This window comes from Trichoplusia ni, chromosome 5 (assembly GCF_003590095.1).
Source record: "Trichoplusia ni isolate ovarian cell line Hi5 chromosome 5, tn1, whole genome shotgun sequence".
NCBI lineage: Eukaryota > Metazoa > Arthropoda > Insecta > Lepidoptera > Noctuidae > Trichoplusia > Trichoplusia ni.
In genome coordinates this window covers 9,164,935-9,185,954 of record NC_039482.1, presented here as the reverse complement: position 1 = coordinate 9,185,954, position 21,020 = coordinate 9,164,935, and the positions used below count along the sequence as shown (strand labels likewise).

The 21,020-nt window shown below is 36.9% G+C and overlaps 1 protein-coding gene across 1 annotated transcript; it reads left to right on the top strand.

Annotated features, from left to right (window-relative positions):
- Nucleotides 1-1,619: 1,619 nt before the first annotated feature.
- Nucleotides 1,620-20,902, top strand: LOC113493908. The gene is made up of 15 exons (XM_026871940.1): nt 1,620-1,717; nt 2,721-2,779; nt 3,251-3,289; nt 6,380-6,577; nt 7,305-7,402; nt 7,581-7,734; nt 8,156-8,301; nt 9,313-9,520; nt 9,730-9,954; nt 10,245-10,412; nt 10,728-10,876; nt 13,858-14,029; nt 14,413-14,529; nt 14,671-14,816; nt 14,890-20,902. The coding sequence occupies exons 1-15, from the start codon at nt 1,663-1,665 to the stop codon at nt 15,800-15,802; spliced, it is 2,847 nt and encodes a 948-aa protein (XP_026727741.1). The 5' UTR covers nt 1,620-1,662; the 3' UTR covers nt 15,803-20,902.
- The last annotated feature ends 118 nt before the right edge of the window (nt 20,903-21,020 follow it).

Here is a 21,020-nt window from a genome sequence, read left to right as displayed (position 1 = left end):
ATTTTTTTCTAGATTATTTTACAACAAGTACAATGTTTTGTCTAATGTCTTCTTTTAATAAAGATTGAAAACTAATTTAAGTACCATTGATAGTGAAGTAGGACATTATTATATTGCTTTCAATGAAAACTTTTTTTGTTTTGGTCAAAAATATATCAGCTTATAATCTATATTGTCTTAGTTTTGATCTTAAGAAAAATTTATCTTATTAATCTATCACTATTCTAAAGAATACTGTGACTCTTTCTTCAAAATATAGTTAAGGATGTATAACAATAAAAAGAAATGGTTTTGAAAAAAAGTGACTTATTAGATTTTTAGAGAGTTTCATAGCACAGTTCCATAAGTAATATAAAGTGTCAATAGGTTTTAAAGTTATCCTTCCAATTGGAAGCAACTATCATTTATAAGCTGGCTTTTTGAAAAAAAATGAAAACATCTTTGATTTTGACATATTTTATAATTTCACATTCAAATTAAAAAAAGATACTGGTTTACATCATCATCATCATCATCTCAGCCCATAGCAGTCCACTGCTGGACGTAGGCCTCTCCATAATTTCTCCAGCGCGACCGGTTTACATAATAATGATAAATGTACTTGGGCATATTTTTTTTAAGAAATACCTTTTGTACTGTCTACTCAACAAATGATTGACTCCATGAATAGCTGAGTATAGCTGGCCATGGCCTGGGTACATGTTGTAGATGATTGTGCCAGCATTTGTGTATGGTCACTTAAATGTTTTTGAAACCCTGTGTCCAAGGATTAAATTGCTTAGTGCAGAAGTTGCTTTATGTTTCCTTATTGTGATTTCTCAGTTTATTTGATTGCTATACATTGTATATATTTATATAACAAACTTATATTATTATGTATATGTGAATAATGAACTGATTTAGTTGAATTCAAAACTACTGCATTACGCATAAATGAAAATGGAACAATGGCCTTATAACAGAATAACTTAAGCTAAATAATAAATAAAACATTCCTTTCCAGCTGCTCCAGAACCAGACCCTGAACCGGAACCGGAACTAGAAGCAGAACAGCAACCAGAAGCCGAAGCGGAGCCAGAACCAACTACAGAAGTACCAGAAGTGAAGGAAGAACCAGAATTTGACGATGGAGACAGAGATACTCCTCTTGATACACAAGATGACGTGGATATTAAACAAGAAGACGAACTTTCTGACCAGATCGATACCTACGAGCATGGTATAGGAGATGAGAAGAGAGGCATCAAACGGAGGGCCTCTGATGCCTTCAGTGATGGCCCTGAAGATGAATTCATAGGTTTTGATGAAGTCAAACATGATGTAAAGACAGAGGATTATTGTCGTATTTTGGGTGAGTTATTAGTTTTCTTCTCCCTACAATTAAAAAAAAAAATGTAACTGTCATTCAATCGTTAAGTGCCCAAACATACAAGGTCAGACATCTAATCTGACTGACTCTCTTTTTTAGTACATGTTACTATTATAGTATTTATTCTAATTAGCACATATTAGCAGATAGTAGCTTCCAAAATGAACATTATGATTTTAATTTTGATATTTCCTATCTGTACTCATAAATTTATATTTTCTTTTATAATGTTCAGAGCGGCTCGAGCAGAGGTGACAGCAGCTTCTAAAGACCTGGTGCCTCTGAGAACTGTTATGGGCATGCCTGCAGCACCTGGCAAGGCTTCAAAACGACCTCGGACAGACACCGGTGAGTAATATAATATCCTACCGTAAATTATTTGGAAGTGTACATGATATATTTATTTGCATAAAAAGGTTTTACCCTTCTATTAATTATATAATCCGAAATTTACAGTTATAAAATCCAAAATACCACCGTTACTTTAAAATGTAGTTCAAATTGTTTGAAACAATAGTGGTCCAGATCTCAGAGATAATTATCGGCTATTTAGCATAATGTTACTTGGTATATGGCAAAGTGAGTAATTGAGTAAAAATGGATAATAAATGCAGCATTTAGTAATGATTACCAATGAATACCATAATGACATGTGTGTTAATAGCCTATTACTACATTATAATCCTAATATAATTCTAATTTCTTCAATAACCATTAGGATAATTGATATTGCAATAAAACCAATTCTCTGCAGACTGCCTTGAAGCGCAAATAACACGCTCTAAACTAGTGTTGAAACATCTCTGCTGAGTAAAATTTAATTGTAGTCTTGTGAAATCAACAGATATTGCGGTTTTTGTGGTTATGTCAATGGTCTAGATTTCTGACGTGACTAATGTCTTAAACACTCCGCAAAAGTAAGGTCTAGAAATGTAACAACTGTTAGGTTTCATACTATTCTATAATTTTTCAACAGATTCCATTCTGATGCATTCTTGAGATTATTTTGACAAAACTGAGTGAAATGTCATTGTGAGATGTAAACTTAACTTCTCTATGCGCTTTAATTAATAGTTTTTTAACCATATTTATCTCAGAGGTTTACAAAGCTCAACCTTTCAAACATCACAATTCTTGTATACATAAATAATGAGAACATAGATTATATCTTGAAATAACGGTAGGTACTCCAAGGAATATAAGTGTCAAAAGAACACTAGTATCATTCCCAAGATCCAACAACAAAGTCATGTTTCTTTCAACACGGGCCAGCCAACCACTACTTAGTAAACTATAAATATGCTCTTATACCCATGTATAATAGTTATTCCATATTTATTCATTGTTATAGACGGATCCAGACCATCTTCAGCACTGTCTTCAAGGTCTGACGGAGAAGGAGCTACTGATGTGAGTTATCTTATTTATTTACCAAACTTTGTACTAAAAAATGCTTTGCTTATATTGACTAACACTGTTCCAGAGCTAAAAAGGAATGTAAATAATATAAAACAAATGAAAGAAAGGAAAATGTTAGGCTGACTAAATTATATTAATGGTTAAATTATAATATTGGCACTATTATTGCCTTCAAGAATTGGCAAGTAATGATGACAACATAAAAAAATGCTGTTTTGCCAGCTATTTTAATTTTGCTGCCAACAAAAACAAGAAATTGAATAAGAAAAAAATATGAAAAGAAATAATATATACATGTTCATGTACAAAATCTAGCTCCAGCAACATGATCTTAAATGTTTCATATTCATTTACCAACAAGATTTTTGGACATTATGAAAACACAATGAAGCAAAACATGTTCAAATATCTCTTAGTAAAAACTTATTACCATTTACTAACACACATATTTCTTTTATCTAGCCAGCATTACAAATTAAGATTGAGGAGAAAAAACCGAAGGTTAGGTCCTTTTTAATTGTTCTGCATGGTTTGTGAACCTAGCGGGGAAGGAGTAATTTTAAATAATTATTTTATATAGGAGGAACCTCTAATGTTTTTCGAAAGGATAAAATATAACCTTTCTTAAAAAATATATTTGTTTGATAAGTTTTTAAAGACTTATAATTTGTAATTCAATTTCTAAAACCTGTTGATTAATTGTTTTAAATGTTAATATTATGTGTAATTTGTTCAAACTAATAAAAGATTTTACTGTTTTATTATAGGGGTTATATTTCTCTTTCAAAAATGATATATTGATAATTTTTGCTAAGCGATTATTGAAGCTAATTGTTAATAAAAATGTTTTGATTGACATGCAGACTCACTAAGAGTCCGTTCTGTTCGAACAGAAGTGTGGGTCAAGGAAAAAAAAATAAGTTAAGGTCCTTAACTGACATCATGGCTGCAGTAAAAGGTCAAGACTATTCCTACCTGGTCCTCAGAGATCAGAAACATCACACAAACAAACAACAACAAAGATCGCTCATTAACCTACTATTGTATGCATTGATTATATTGACTTTCCTGACTTTTATTGGTACCTTTAGTTGTGTAAATCGCTTTTAGAAACACAAACTTAGGCAGTAAAAATGCAGCAACCACAACACTGCCCGGGTATGAAAGAACCATCATATGTTTTAAAATACTACTTTAATTTCGGTTTGAAGGGACCAATTAATCTTCATACTTGTAAATAGATATGTATGAGGTTGATAAGTTTTATTTAAGTTTTTGTACAACAAGCAAGCTCAGAATTATAAGTTTACTGTAGATTTGAGTTAAATTAATTTAAAGTTATTTTTAAAAGCTTTTTTTTGATAGACTGTTCAATACCACATCTAACTCATTTTTAACTTCACTATTAGTTTTAGCTACTTTATTTTTCATGATTTTAATGATCAAGGAAAGCTCTAAAGAAAACTTCATATCATATAAGTTAATTCACAATCATAAGATAATTATAGAAACTGCATGCTTTGTTAAAAAAAAATTAAGAAATATGCATACATTTACGGTGTATTTTGTTTATGGTAGGCATATAGATAAACAAAATAGCCCGCAATTTAGGTTTAGATCCAATTAAATATTAGACTTAACCTTAGTTAATAAACATATTTGATAAGGGTATGCGGGTGTGTTGAAGAGTAAAAGGTTGGTTAACCTCACACTTGTGAGTGTGTGTTAAATGTGTAAACTGTGGAAGTTTGTGGGACAAATGTATATTCAACTACATTTTAGTTAATTTTATGTACCAATAGACTAGATTAAGTTATTATAAATAATTTTAAATTAAGTCATTATCAGTACTAAATCTCGATGCTTAAATATTTATCTATAAGATAGAGATAAAAGTATTCTCTGTGGCTTTATAAACCCATCCTGTATTTAATATACCTTTACTGCTCTGTCTTATGTGTCCTAGTGTCGGCTCAAAGTCCTTTCTTCCTCTTACACTTGTCCATCTCCACAAGGGGCCACCTTAGATAACCTTATTCTTCTCTTCTTTTATAGCAAACTACCTTTAATTCCATTTCATTAATCAGCAGTTTGTGTTCCTCTGCAAGGCAGAGGCTGTTGCCCCGCACTTCCCACCTTGCTTTTATCCTAATATTTTCTTAATTGAAAAAATAGTTTAATATTTATATATATTTTTGTCACTGTGCGGCAAGTACAGTTATATATGTATCTGGACCCTAGTTTCTTGAAATAAAGGATAATTATTATTATATTAATATCAATGTAATTAATCGTTGTAATTCGTTATTACGTTAACTAACACATTTTATGTTATTCTTGGTCTAGCCAGCCGTTGAAATAGTAATACAGAGATACCGCCCACGTAAGGTTAGGTATTGGTACATGGAAGGTTTTTCATTTTGTTATTATTTTTAGTAGATTTTGTAATATCTGTTGTTATATGTTTCTAGTAGTTGATGTGTAGTATGATATAGTTTATTAATAGTGCACCTTGTGTCTGTGATTCCTTAAGACAATATTAAACAAACAATAATTATAGAGATACTCTATTTTTATTGTTTTTTTTTTTGTGACACAAGCGTTAATTTTCCCAAGTTCTAATGCAGTTGGGTAAAAAATGAACTTAAGTTAAAAGTTGAAAATATTTGAAAAAATTGCTTATTCTGTATTTTTTTCAGTTTTATACTTAGTTAATCTTGGTTTTAATTTATATGTATTGAATGATATGTGTGTTTATGCAGGTGTTATGTAGGTATTACAGAATGGTTGAATGGTAAATTTATTTTTATTTCTGTTGCATGTTCTGTGTATCGAAAGGTTATGGTGTAAAAGAAGTTAGTTATGAATTTATATAATTTTTATACTGTTGTAGTCAGGCGATACCTGCGTAATGGCCGAAATAAAACCTATTATATTTGTATAGGTACTTGTATTAATATTCATGGCAGTTTTTTAATCTGACGTGTTAGCGTTCCACAGTTTTACCCTTGGTAGTGACTAAAAATCAAACATGTGACGGGTCGTATTTGTTTAGTCACTTGTACTTTTCATTCAATTTTACCCAGCAGAGGACTGGTTTCAATTTAATATTAGCTTGAATACATAACCTAGATCTATAACTTATTTTAATTATGTATCATCATCGACTCGCTGCATTCTATAGTTGGACACTTTATTTTGATTTCAAAGATACATGAATATTAATATATTATCCTGTCAGTCTGCAATATAATCATCATTAAAATGCTGTGCGGTAGTGCCTATGCCTATATTGCCCGCCTTGCGAAAGCTTCAGCACTGCCTATTGATGTTTATTTATTAATTCAAAATGAATCAAGAGAAATGGCTTTTTGTGTTTACCATAAAAATCCTGACAGTTTTTTTCAGTTTTAATAAAATGTTAAAACTGAAAAATCTGTTGTTAAACAAAACATCTTGATTAAACCTGATTTAAAACACACTCAGACAAAAAAATCACCAAAAAGTCATCTTTAACCATAAAAAAGCCATTTCTCTCACCATATAAAGTACAAACCACACCAAATTGTAATCTCCCGCTCCCCCACGCAGGCCAGCTCGGCGTCGTCCCCGGCGCAGCGCGGGCGGCGCGCCACCACGGAGATGTCGTCGCCGCTGCTGCGCGTGCCGCTGGAGCGCGGCTGGAAGCGGGAGCTCGTGTACCGCGCCGCGCTCGACGCGCACTCCAGGAGGAACGCCGATATCTACTACTACACGCCCTATGGGAAGAAGCTGAGGTCTACGAGGGAGGTGGGTTGAGAAATGAGTTTTAATTACTACCTATACTATGCTCTTAAAGCTGGTCTCGCCTTAATGGCAGCGAGATTACTTTACGCGTAGTGTTGTATCCTTGCTTTTTATGCCATCTAGACGATCCCAGACGCTAATGATATAGTCATGTTTTTTTTCCTAGACACTATTCTGATATCATCATCGGCCTAGCCTTTTCCCAACTATGTTGGGGTCGGCTACCAGTCCAACCGGTTTCAGCTAAGTACCAGTATTTTACAAGGAGCGACTGCCTATCTGACCTCCTCAACCCAGTTACCTGGGCAACACGATACCCCTTGGTTAGACTGGCTGTCAGACTTTTTTCAGCTTCTGACTATCTGTAACGACTGTCAAAGATGTAGGAATAACAGCCGGGACCCACAATTTAACGTGCCTTCCGAAACACGGAGGAACTCGTTATGACAAAGATGGTCACCCATCCACGGACCAACCGCGTTAAGCATAGCTTAACCTGTGATCGAATCACTTATGCGGTTATAGCTTAGACACGAGCTCCTCATAATAATTCTGATTCTAATTCTTCTGATAATAGAAGAATTAGAGTTCAAGAACTGACGTGTGAAAAATTTATAATACTTATTAAATTTTGCTCTGGTCTAAAATAAAAATTTTCAGTCGAAATATGTAATTAGCGTGATATTTCAGTTGTATAGAGTTGAGGTACTAAGAAATATTGTTTGTTCAGATCGCAGAACACCTGGCTGGCACCGGACTGACAGTAGAAAACTTCTCCTTCTTCAAAGAACCTCTCGGCGTGGACGACCCTGAGAAAGAAATTATAAGGTAAATGTTGTGGATGACTTAAAATGATATATAAAAGTATATTTATCTTCAGATGCTGAGGAACTGCGATAGGATTGAAATATATTCAGCCATTTTTAGAAAATCAACCTTTTCAGTTTTAAATATAGTCAGAAGTTTCTTATTTAATCTTCATATAAATAGTATAATATTTGTACAGAGACGCGAAGCTGATCCGTCGCGTGGACTCCCCCGTGGCGGCCACCGCGCCGGCCGCGGCCGAGGGCAAGCGCACGCCCAAGCCCAAGCAGCCCAAGGGCGCCAGCCCCGAGCCCGCCCCCACAAACAACAAGTCACCGCCCGCCAAGCTGAAGGTACCCCACAGCCAATACTTATGCTTTCTTACTGGAGTCATAAGACCTACCCATGCGAGAGAAACAAATCCCCAGTTTCTGACATATTATATACTGAATGATTCTGATACTGAATACGAAGAACTAATTAAACAAGAAACTAAAAAGAAAAATGCAGTACAGCTACAGCCTTCGACATCGTCTTCGATTCCGCCTCCAAAACCGATTCTTGTTCCGATTCCGAAATCACAAATTTAAAAACTCCGACTTCGGTTTCGATAAACTACCTCGTAACATCCCTACTCTAGACTGCGTTTGGTTGTTTAATTGACTAACAACCTTACAAGAATATTATAAAAATCCAAACTAACCTCCATCCTGATGTCCATTCAATCTACTACCAATTCTGTTGTAACACAATTAAAAATCAATTTTAACCAAGCAGGTGAAATCGATGGGTTCCCGACTAAGTAACAGCGCGCCCCCCGCGGCCGCGCCCGCGCCCGCCAAGCCGCAGAAGAAGCCCGCAACACCCGCCACCACCAACAACGCCGACAACAACAACAGCGCCGCCTGGAAGAAGCCGAGGTACCTAATATTACATTATGTACAAAGACATAGCCGCTCATTGAGAGATATCGTCAATAGATTTATTAAGTGTGGAGTAACATAACTATACCACTTTTAATGGGTGTCTTTAGTCTCCGATACTCAACGATTCTCCAACTTTACACTTAAAACGTCCGAGTTTACGTATTTGTACTTCCGAACACAAGTCGTCACTCGTCGGGTATCTGAGAAAAATTATGTTACAAAAAGTTAGTCCTACTCCTACACATTACGTAGTGTAAGATATGATAGACCCAGGCTAAGCAATCGCGTGGTGCCGGTCGTGCGATGAAACATATTTTAATTATGCATCTATTGACATACATGAACTGTGATTGCTTGTCGGTCAACCACTCACGTCAGGTAACGTACTAGGTACAAATAATATAACTTGTCAGGTGTGCAAGAAATCGTACGTCCGATACGTGCAACACGTTTTCTACGTTCGTTTAAATTCCGTCCTTTTTGCATGAAATATTAATTTTTCTAACACAAAACTACGGTATGCAAAAATATATATATTATATTTATATACGTATATTATATTAGTTTATAAGTTCGGTGATCCTCAAATCAACGCGACGCAAATACGTTTGATACATTCCTTTACAAAACTGTAGGCTGTTGTTGCAATTTTTATTTTCTGTATCGTTTTTTAATAACTCTGATAATTGATTTCTGTGATCAATATTCAAAGTTGTTTGTTATATAATCTGTTCAAAGCGTAATTTTTGCTAAACTTTGTAAAACTGAGCTGTTAAATGTCATTTTTATAAATATGTCACTCTTGAACCGTTTTCAAAACAATATCTAAAGTTTGGAATCTAAATTTAAGGTGGTTCAAAGTGGGTTTATGTTTTAGTAACAATAAAAAGTGTCTTGAATCTCGGTTTAAAGTAACTTTTCTAGTCACAAAGCTCAGTAACAAAGTATAGTATATAATGACGCGTGTATAATGTACGAATACAAACCGGGGGGTTAATTGACTAGTGCAATTAACCCTCCGCTGCGGGTACTGAGCGGGGGCGAGTGTAGTGCGGTGTCGGCCAGGCCGTCGCAGCCGCTAGCCTCGCGGCCGCCCGCTAGCGCGCCCCCTCCCGCGCCCCCTCCCGCGCCCACTCCCGCGCCCTCCACTGCCGCGCCCGCGCAAGCTGTGGCCTCGCCTGCGCCCGCGCCCCCTGCGCAGATTGATGTACAGGTATGTGTATATTGTTGCATTTATGTTCTTTTTATGTTAGGTAATTTGCTATTTTATCAATCAGGCGAAGCTCATGTTGAATATTTTCCTTTTTTTAAATAGTATAAGAAATAGTTCGAACAAGCGATTTTTATTAATTGATTTCGATTTTTTATCGTTAATTTTGAAAATCGTATTGTATGAAAATGTTCTGTTATCCCATGGCTTAGCCGACGCGACCCGAGCCGTACCGGCCTGAGGCGGCCCGGGCGTCGCCCCCTGGCGCGGAGGCGGGCCGGCCGCCGGCCCCCGCGCGGGTGGCGGTGCAGCCGTGCTCGATGTCGTGCGGGCGCGGCGCCGTGCCGTCGCTGTCGTGCGCGGCGTGCCTGTGCCTGTACCACCCCGCCTGCGCCGGCTACACGCACGCGCCGCCGCCGCACCCCTTCATGTGCAAGGTACGGACCATACAGAGACACTTGCTGTTTTTCTTTGCAACTACAAAACTGAGGTAAGCGTATTCTAAGTTAAGTCGCATAAAGGACTTTTGATTGTGATACATTTTAATAACCCGCCAGCTTACTCGTCGTCAGCTTGAAACCAGCTTTGTTATGTGTCCCATTTAGTAAACTATAATGAGTATCAGTAATAAGTCGCCTATGCCACTTCTGTCATTTAGCAGCGAACTATTCAAAGCCATAAAGGTTCCTTAGTCACAAACTATTGTATTTTACACTTTTTTGTATAGAATTGCCGCAAATCCACATCGCCGCCGCTAGAGCCGCACAAGCCTGGCGCCGGACTGCCGACCCCCGTCCCGGTCCCGGTCCCGGTGCCCGTGGCCACGCCGGTCCCGCGCCGCGTGCCCGTGCCCGGGAAGGTGCCGCGCGACAAGAGGCTCATGCTCAGGATGAAGGTAACAATACTATACATTTAATATGATATAGGCGATAATTGATTGTATATGACATATTTTAGTGAAAGAATGAAGTTTTCTGATAACTTAGGCTATTTTTACTATATCATTTTGTAAAAGTATCTACCTGTGCAAGTACAGAAATGACTCGCGTCAACTTTGTTGTGCGGTAAACATTTTAACTTGAATAGAGACTACAAATGGTCTGTTTTGGTACACCCCAAATAAAACATGAACATTGTTTCGACAATTCTAAAGTCTGGCCCCCACACAACTCCTCAAACAGTTTGATTTACAATCCCTGTGTTCCACCAGGTGGCGGGCGGCGGCGCGGACGGGTCCCGCGTGTGGGCGGTGGCGGGCGGCGCGGCCCCGCGCGCGCTGCCGCCGCAGGGCCTGGCCGTGCTCAACGGGAGGCGCTTCGTGGTCGTGCCCCGCACGCTGCTCACGCACCCCGCCAACTGACCCCGCGCTGGCGGGGACCAGGCCCAGCACAACCGGCGACAGTGAACCACCCCCACTCACCTTATAAACACGACAATTTCACTAAAAACCTGCTGAGTCAAATGCAGACCAGTAAAGTTATATGTGTATTTGTCTGCTTCGCAATAAGTGCTGTCAGTGACAACAAGAGGACGACAACGGTATGAACTAAAAACCAGTGCAAAAAAAATTGATCGCAATCGCGATCGCTCCATCTAGTGTGGTGAAAAGCTTCACAGTCGACCGCCATTTAAGGAGTTAACTCAAACAATTCACTGCGTATTAGTTGTCGTCATAATCTCGACGCCTTCTACAACAAAAAAATCGCAGCTTGATACATCGGTGATCACAAAGGTCTATCTAACTGCTGTAGGATACACCAAATTCACTGAGAAACAACTACTGTGAAACGAATTTTAAGAGCCGTAAGAAATGAACGAAATAGAAAGAAAGAAAATGAACAACATCACCAGTGCTCATAAGAAGAAACTCAATGGAATCTAGCAGCTATGATGTATTTTAAAATAATATTTCACATATACCACAATCTTAATGAAATAGTAATTCAAAATAGGAAATTGAGCTTTCAGATATAGCTCTGTATAGATTCAATAGCCTTAATAGATCTTTTATATTAATACTCTAACAGTTACGGATGTTACAGTAGGTACCCACGCAATTATATCGAAAATACCCAATTAGTGAAAATTTATGGATTTTCCGTAAAGTCATAGGTTGAACGAAAAACGTCAAATTCGCATTACGTAGTCCACATAGCTTTTTATTGAAGCTGTAATAAAAACTCATTTCACACGAAATTTACGAATCATCACAACTTATTTAAGTAAGTCATTTAAATTTGAACCTTATAACTATATGCATTGATATCGCTTTAAATGTTAACGTAAGTTAAACATATAATCACAATTAGATTAGGAAATGCATATTCGTAGACTGGTGATTCAAGTATTTAATTATTAGACTGGAATAGTGAGAACTACTAGAATGTCAGACTGTTCTAAAACTGTCAAATCTGGTGTTGTAACAGCAGTGTTGGTGTTAAGAGGGAAGCCGGGGCTTGGTTTGAAGCTAATATGAGGAGAGGTCGCAGTAGCCTCTGGCCCTGGCATTCTATACTAAGTACCCTTATTATATTGTTCGCATAAGCGTAACGTTCGAGTTGACCTTACACTGCTGACGATTATGATAGATGAGATGTTTCTTCATAAAGGTATAAAAGAAATACTATATCGTGGAAACAATTCCAAGTATTAAGATCAAGAAAATGCCATAATTAATTCCTTTAGAATTTCCCATTCTGGAGGAGTTATTATTTTTTGAATACTATTGAGTAAAAAAAACACTCAACTACTCGGTCGACACCTGTAGCTATAGTATGTAGCTCAGGTGACACAAAAAAACAAATAGTGCTTGCTACAAGGCACATTTTTGCGGAGCTCCGAAAGCGAGTGATTTCATGTCTATTGCAAATTAAAAATACAAGAAAAGTATAGGTTAAATACTCAAAGAATACTTCCCTGGTAATTTATTGTTGCGTGTTTTTTTCATCTTCTAAAAATACACAATAATAATAAAAGAAAAAAAAAAGTCTGTGTATTTAGAAATTATTAAGAATTCTGAATCAATAACTACCTAGTCTATTTATTGTAAAACAAAGTAAAAACGCTTACCTTGTAAATTAGGAGTCATCATTATTAACTTAAAAATCACAAGTTTTTTGAGACTAGTTTTAATTTAATTGTGCCAGATGACATAGTTACTAAATCGGAAAATAAATCCATAGAGAAACAGTTTAAATTAGAAGATTTATCTCTACAAAGAAGTTATTACACATTGCATTTAAAGTAAAAAAAATATCCATGTTTACAAATGTCACTATAATTATTTTCCTTTTATTTTTAGGTTAGTTTTTAAGTTTGTCCATGTTCAGCTGAAATGTTTGTACAAATGATTTTTTAACTCAAAAAATGTACCTTTGTGTCTGTTAATTACATTTTTATAATTTAATGTGATAATGTTATGTTTACATTTTCAATTAAACTATCTATTATAGGCCCTTAAGGAAGGGCAGGTGTCATTGTGCAAGCAAGATGGAACTACTCTGCTCGAAGTGGTGTCTTGTTTTCACAATGATAACATACACATCTCATATTTAAGCTTTCCTATATAAATTGCCTCTGATTTGATCTTTCAAAGACATTTTACATTTTTGTAAGTTTTTCTGCACCTTGTTAATTTTGTAAGCCACAAGATTTATTTGAATTGTCAAAAAAAAACGGTATAATTGTATTTTTCACTCATGCATGTGTATCCATCATAATTTATTGTAACTTTTATTTAAATAAAAACATGTTGACTACAATTTCAAGTTGATTGTGGTCGTAAGTTGTTTATTTTTAACTTTATTTAACAATATTTAACCATGTGTAAAGGAATGTATCAAACTTATCGAAGTGCAAAATAAAATAGTGATATTGCGTTACACGTTTTGATTTGACGGTACACCGGAATTATTTATTTGTTCATAAGGTACGTATTTTTTTTATTATTTGTTTCTGATTGTAATTTCAAGTGGTGCATTGTCTTTTAATTTATTCCCATGGCTTTTTTTTACTTTCAATCATTTACTACCAAAATTTTACTCGGGCACATTTTGGACATGGTCGATACTTTAAATGAACCTGAGTAAAACATCAATATGAATTCCCCTCGCAAAGTTTTGCAAATTTGTACGTTATAGAGTAATGTCTGCGGTGGACTAAAGGTGGCCGCTATTAGTTATTTATTTTAACAACGAAACATACGATCTTGCAAACGAAATTTTAAAGTGACCGTCATTATTCTAAAGCGTACGAATTTACAACGTAGCCGTAGTCTTTTTATTTTAGTAGCCTCATTAAATATCACTTAATTTCAGTATTAATACGAGTATTGTTTGCAGTGAGGAGAAGCGTCGCGGCGGTCGTGTCGCCAACGGCGCGTCGTCGCCGAGCGCGGTGACCGCGGCCACGGCCTCGCCGCGCCGCCGACCCAGGCCCAAACCTGACGATACTGACCACTTCACAGCCTTCTATAATAAGGCACAAGAGAAGAACTATAATGTTGTTGTACAGGTAAGATACGGTTAAATGAGTCTTCATATTATGTTTTTAAATACAAAAAAGACGTGCCTTTAAGACTAAAAAACAACTAATGAGTCCACTTCAATCGTCAAATATTTATGGAACCCGTAAGGAACGTAATCGATTCATTCTGTACGAAGTTCTAAGTTAAAATACAGAGGAATTGAGAACCTCGTCTTTTTTGAAGTCCATTGAAAATTATGCCATGTAAATAGTGTCTACATAACTACCGGACAACGGCTACACCAGTGCGCCATCTTGTGATTTAATAAACTTTACATATTCAGAGATTAAGAACAAACATTCTGTTACCATAAAGTTGCAAGTGTGTGCGTAACAAAACAGATGTACTTATTTTCTATAAAACTGCATAGATCTTCCAATACCTGGGCATGCGCGACCTGGCTCACTGTGCGCGCGTGTGCAAGCTGTGGCGCCAGCTGTCCGCCACGCCCGCGCTCTGGAGACATGTCAGGATGAAGAATTCACATGTAAGACATATATTAATTAATATTAAGAAGAGAACATTTTTGGTTCGATGTTACTTTAATTGTTTGTTGAACAGTCATATCTAGTGCATGTTTTTTTTTTTCTATAAAATTTATTTCTGTTATTTTCATTTTTATACATAGGTAAGTGACTGGGCGGGTTTATGTGCGGCTCTAAAACGTCACGGTACCAAGAGACTGGACCTTCGCAAGATGTTACTGCCACAAAACGACACCGTGTTCTGGGAGCAGTTCGCGCAACACATATCCACTGTCGACACGTTGGAGAGGTCAGTACATACTCCTTTGTTTTGAGAGATAGAACTCATGAGCTAGACAATAACGTTGCGGTACGGTGTGCAGGATAGAGATGTGCCGCTGCCCGGCGCGCGCGGTGGAGGCGGTGTCGCGCGGGCTGCCGGGGCTGCGCGCGCTGTCGGCGCTGGCCATCCGCGACGCGCTGCTGGACCCCGCGCCGCTGGCCGCGCTGCCGCTGCTGCACGAGCTGCGCCTCAAGTCCATGGCCGGCCTGTCGCTGGCGCGCGACCTGTCGCACCTGGCCGCGCTCACGCAGCTGCAGCATCTGTCGCTCACGTCCATCAAGGAGCTGGGCTGGTGCGCCTGCGAGGTCATCGGCTCGCTGCCCGCGCTGGAGTCGCTGGAGCTGGGCGAGTGTACGTTCCGCGCCGAGTTCGCGGGCGTGCTGGCGCGCCTGCTGCGGCTGCGGCGTCTGCGCCTGGAGCGCGGGACCCCGCACTGCGCCGCGCCCGACATCCTGCGCGCGCTGGCCACGCTGCCGCTGCTCACGCGCCTCGAGCTCGTCAACATCGACGTCAAGCCCGGCTTCGACGAGGCGCTGGCCGCCTGCAGCAACGTGCAGCGGCTGCTCATCATCCCCACGTACGTGTCGCAGTCCGCCACCACCAACCGCCAGGTGCTGAGCGGCGTGTTGCGGCTGCGGCGCACGCTCACGCACCTCATGTGGGGCGTCACCATCGAGCTGCTGCGGGTCACGGAGCTGTTCATCGACCAGTGCGAGCAGGCGGGCGAGGCCAAGAAGCGCGACGTGGGCGAGTGCATCCCGGTGCTGAAGCCGGTCCCGGGCTGCCGCCTGCCGCCCGAGCTGGCGGCCGTGGCGGGCCCCCCGCAGGTGGAGATCCTGCCGCTGCCCACGCTGCAGCGGCTGCTGTCCGCGCAGCTGCCGCACACCAAGCTCAAGCTGCTGCGCATCCCCTTCCACGCCACCTGGCGCCAGTCGCTCGCCGACTTCCAGTAGCCGCCCGACAAGCTTGTACATACCCTGCAGGAGGCGGAATCACTCATCGCTAAAGGTAAACCAAAACGAAGGAAACCAGAGAAACAGTCACTTTGAATTGTACAGTGTTTTAAGAACCAACATCTAAACGAAAAATACAAAACGCTGTCACGCGATACTTAGGCTGCCATAAACATCACAAAGCATTTGCTTAGCACTATTCCTGCCAAAACAAATTAATAAGCCAACAAAACACGGGAACATACACTTAAAGCAATTGATAGGTAAATAGTAAATATACTAGGCCTTACAACTACGTTTACAGTTCGATAATTCTATAGGTTACCATAAATCAGTCTGTGAGAATTTAGCCTTAAACATAGCTTACATATTAATGCATAGCTCTTTAAACAAGTTTAACATTATCTACAAATAATTATATACTAGAAATTTTACTATTCAGAATCAAATAGTCACATTTATCTAGAAATTTCGTCCGATTTATAATCTGGAACAGTTGGTGGAATTTAGCCTTTATAAAGTATAGCATAGCTCTGATATATATTATGTAATGTAGGTTTTATTGCTGTTTAAAGCAGTGCTCAATATAAAACCTTGGTTGTAAAATTTTATATGATTGATGTTATGCAGTTGTTGGCAGACTCCTTGATATACACCCAGAAAAGTCGTCCAGAAGTGTCATGCTGTCTCTATCACTCAAAAATTAAATATGGAGGCGAATAGACACAGTAGACCAACACTGAATGTATCGTTATTGAATACGAATGACTGACTCGATGCTTCGTAAATTTGAGCGACTCAATTTCTTCACAATTGTAGAGAAGTTACATCTAAAAGGCCTCTAACAAAGAGGTTAATTTTGTATTTTAAAGATAAGGCCTTTCTTTCATATGCGAGCACGTGTTCGCGATGCGTCTGAATATCGCGCATATTTAAGCATCAATGCAAACAAACAGGTGTGCACAAGATGTTTGCCAACAACTAGCTTTACTGAGGTACCAAATAGGGCAATTAAATGAATACTAAAATAAAGAGTTTAAAATAAACGCCAATTACGATTTGATGTGCTTAGCTTAAAACGCGAAATATTAAAACGAAGGTTGCTAACCATATATCATTTTTCTGACATTAAAACATGATATCACCACAATGTAGTTCATATTTCAATTAAAAACCATTTTCCCGAATGTTTTTTTTTGTGCTGTTATAGAGATATACTCGTATATAAACAAACGGCTTTGGAGAATTCGCAAATCAATGATAACTCTAATGCAACAATAAATTGTGGTTGGCAACTTCTTTAAATAAAGTTCAAAAGTTGCTAAAATTATAACAACGTACAATAAAGCACTCATAATCTATAATATAAATAAAGATGAATGATATAACGATATTTTTACTATGTACATATGTGTATATATTACTATATTTACCGCTAGTGTATCACAAAGTATAATATTTGTATTGTATAACGTAAAATACTTAAAGTAGTATATTATATTTTATATATTCAGTTGGTTATATACACAGGTTAAAGCATATTTAGTTAAAATTAACGCTTCGATTTAACCCGGAATCGTGACGTCAAGTAGTTAATATTTATTGTACCAGCAGGTACTCATGTTGTGTGACGACTATTCATATCACTGGCTATTTACTAAAAATGGGCAAAGGGGTCCCCCCGGTCCGCGTGACAAGCTGTAACATGTCTACAAGGTGTCTTACTCGCAATAACTAACGCCTGCGCCCGCGCACAGCGTATAGGACACGCATATTATATACTTTTGGTACATACATAGATATATTTTTGTAAAACCGGACTCTTCCAAACAAACACCAATCACAGTTGAAATACGATTGTTTATGACTGTAAATGAAGTACTAGATTGTAATAATATTATGATTGAAAAGTTATTAGTTTTTATTAATATAGAAATATTATATAAAATGTTTTAATTGTAAGACTTGTAAATATTTTTTAAGATATCTTAGTGATCAGTGCCTACAATATTGATTTCTATTAATCAGACAAGCAGAGGCGTGATTAAACAGTTAACGCGTGTATTTTTTTAATTTTAATATTAGTTAGTTGCTTGCACGTCTAAAGTTTTTGTACTGACTTCAAAATTAACATGCAAGTTGTAAAATGTAATGTGAAGGTTAATATTAAATTTAATCACAGTTTTAGGTCTTGACTGCCATGGTTAAGTTTAAAATGTCTAGCAAACATACAATTGGCAGTCAAAAATTATAATAACAGAAAAGTTAACAACAACATTATATCTTACAATTTTATTCATCTAAATCAAAATCTGTCTACTCATAAAAGTAAAAAAAAAAAGTTCAAGCAAATCACAATGTGTATTGAATGATAAGTTTTGGAAAAAGACTGAATCATAATAAGGATATATTTAAGGTTTCGTAAAGTCAATGTATTCGATGGGCACACAGGTCAGTCTGTTTCTGAAACGAGTCGGAAACTTCAGATGTGCAAGCATACGTTATAGGGGAGGACGGCGTCGCGTACTAATGCCAAATAACGCGGTACGTCTGTTTTTAAAGGGTTACGCGCGACTGTGTGGGAACCATTCACGATATTATGTAGAGGAAAGTTGGCAGAACGTATTAAGGATATGAAAGTACCTAGGTTTATTTGATTTTGCATATTTATCAGTGAAATGTTAATTATAATTATCATCATCAGTAATCTTGAAAGCTAAAATGCTTTAGTTCATTCTTTTCATAGAAGTATTGCAGCATTTGTGAGTAAAAAGTTGTCTAGAAATAAACATTTGATATCTTCAATGAAATTGATCGTGAATGGTTAACAGACAAACGTGTAAAATTTCATTATACATATAATTAGTTGTAAAATTATGTGGCAATGTTTGAATATATTATTTTTTTAGACTTGTATACGCAAAGTACAAGGTTTTGTGACGAGAGATGGCGTCTCGGTCGTGTTTCGTGTTTTCTCGAAAGTAAAATATAATATATATAAAGATTGTATATTTACATCTTTTTTGAGTTTTATGTGTGCGCCTTGATATCCATAAACGCTTTATAATGACAACTAATCTAATTTTTAATAAATTCTTATTTAGGAAGAACGTAAATGGGTATCTATTTCAAATACTTCTATAAAATTAAATTTTCCTAAAGTAACTACTCTAAAATACACGATAGTACGGAACACTTTACAGGCGAGTCTGACTCGCAATCGACCGAAAGCTATCAAAGAAATACTCCAATTCCTAATAAAAATCCCAAATGGGATGGCCCCAATAAATAACAAGAATTTAATTTATTTCATGTCAAACTTCCTATACAGCGTTTATGAATTTAAAAGGTAAATCTATTGACGAGACGCCGACAGGGCTAGTTAAGTCGGCTATCGAAGCGTGGGCTATGATACTAATATCTATTAATTTGCGAAACATTATAATTTAACCATTCTAAATATTTGCAACTGAGAAAATTATAACCAAAATCACGATCTCAGCATTAAATAATTTGATATCTGTTGGTGACATACTTAAACGACACTTATTTTAAAACTGTTGAGTTTAAAGCCTTCTTAATTATTAAACGAGCCTACAGCCACTTCTTAAAGTATGATTGTGTTTGTGGCGGCGTGACAGCGAACTATGCTCTCTCCCACAACTACAATATTTTTTCTTTAGAAAGATAGTGGTGGCTGAAACTATAGTCAATAGCTTGTCTTAAGACACTCAAATAACGTTATAACAATTGGAAGAAAGTGCAGAAATGTTTGACCAATAATAAAGCTGTGTTCTACACTTTAAAACATTTTCGCACATTATTTTAATAGTTTCAGAGTATATCTTCCAGTGTATTGCAAGTCTTTGCACTTGGACGTGGGCTTACCAGATTTAAGATAAAAATACATTTAAAATATAAGTGTCGTTTTAGTATACATGGGTGTTTTCTATTGTTTCCAATCTTCTCGTCTATAACTCTTTAGTGGCGTTTTAAATTTATTTCTTGTGGCTTCGAAGCAATTGGTTTTATTTTATTGAGATGACTGTTAAATTATTTATTTTATTAGATTATTTATTCAAAATTTCGATTAAGTCTAAATTTGATATTAGCTTTATATTTAAAAATAATGTTGTGTGATCTGCAGTTTATCGTCTTATTTTATATGGCGAATAAACTTCATAGCATTTATGATTCACATGCACAACGGAACATGAAAATTCCTTCCTTTTTCGTATAAGAATTTATAGAAGTAACGATACTATATTAGCGACGTGTCTACTAAGAAATACTTAAAGTAATTAAGACAAAAGAATACCGCCACTATTTCTGTTTAACCCTATATAAGAGTATTTTAAAATAAATCAATTTTCTTCTAAGCCACAACTGACTAATGTTAGCGTAAGCACCATGACTTGTGTTATTACAAAGCATAGCTTTTAGTATAATTTGGACATCAGTCTATTGTTTAAAATCTCTTGAAATGAATGATGCTTCTTATACTTGCAGTTATATTTCTCGGGACTGCCGAATTTGGCGCTTGTGTTATGTAAAAAATGTAAATGACTTGCTTATTACAAATTGTTACGCGCGTTACTTTGTGTTATTTGACTGCTTCATGTCTAAGGAAGCTTAAACTAATGATATTTCAAATTTCAATGCAATATCCTTTCAATTACATCTTTGGTAAACAATATTTGTTACTAAAATTGTTTTCGTCTTGTGTGTGTCGGAGAATATTCGTCATTAGTTTCGCATTGTGTTATAACTCCTTACAGGCATGTAATACATAAAATCAGAATGAGTCTGAATATTTTTCCATAGATATTTAAAACTTTAAGTCAAAAAGCAAACTCTTAAGACAAAATACGTCTCTAATCGATATTTTTAGCTGTGACAAATAAATAATATGTAAAAGGTAATTTAGAAAATAAAAATCGTTTGGGCTTCCTTACTGTATGGAGTTAATCAGATAATAGAAAGTGTGTGAAGCAGTCGTAAAGTTGAGGCGCAGGAACTTTGTATAATTAGATTACATTATAGGTTAAAGACAACTTTGCTAGTAAGCAGGGGTGACTTATGAATAAACGGTTGCCGAAATATACTTGGTTTCATTTTTATGACCCTTGAAAGTCCCAAAAGGTAAAATAAACGTGTTTAAAATATGTTTACTACGTCTTAGAAGCAATCCACGAAAGGCATACACCTAATACCTATC

Excerpts from the sequence above, each read along its gene's own strand:
- LOC113493908 (XM_026871940.1), top strand. The coding sequence starts at position 1,663 with ATGGGCATGCCTGCAGCACCTGGCAAGGCTTCAAAACGACCTCGGACA. Across the intron at positions 1,718-2,720 it reads ACGACCTCGGACAGACACCG|ACGGATCCAGACCATCTTCA; the intron begins GTGAGTAATATA and ends TCATTGTTATAG. Across the intron at positions 7,403-7,580 it reads CCTGAGAAAGAAATTATAAG|AGACGCGAAGCTGATCCGTC; the intron begins GTAAATGTTGTG and ends ATATTTGTACAG.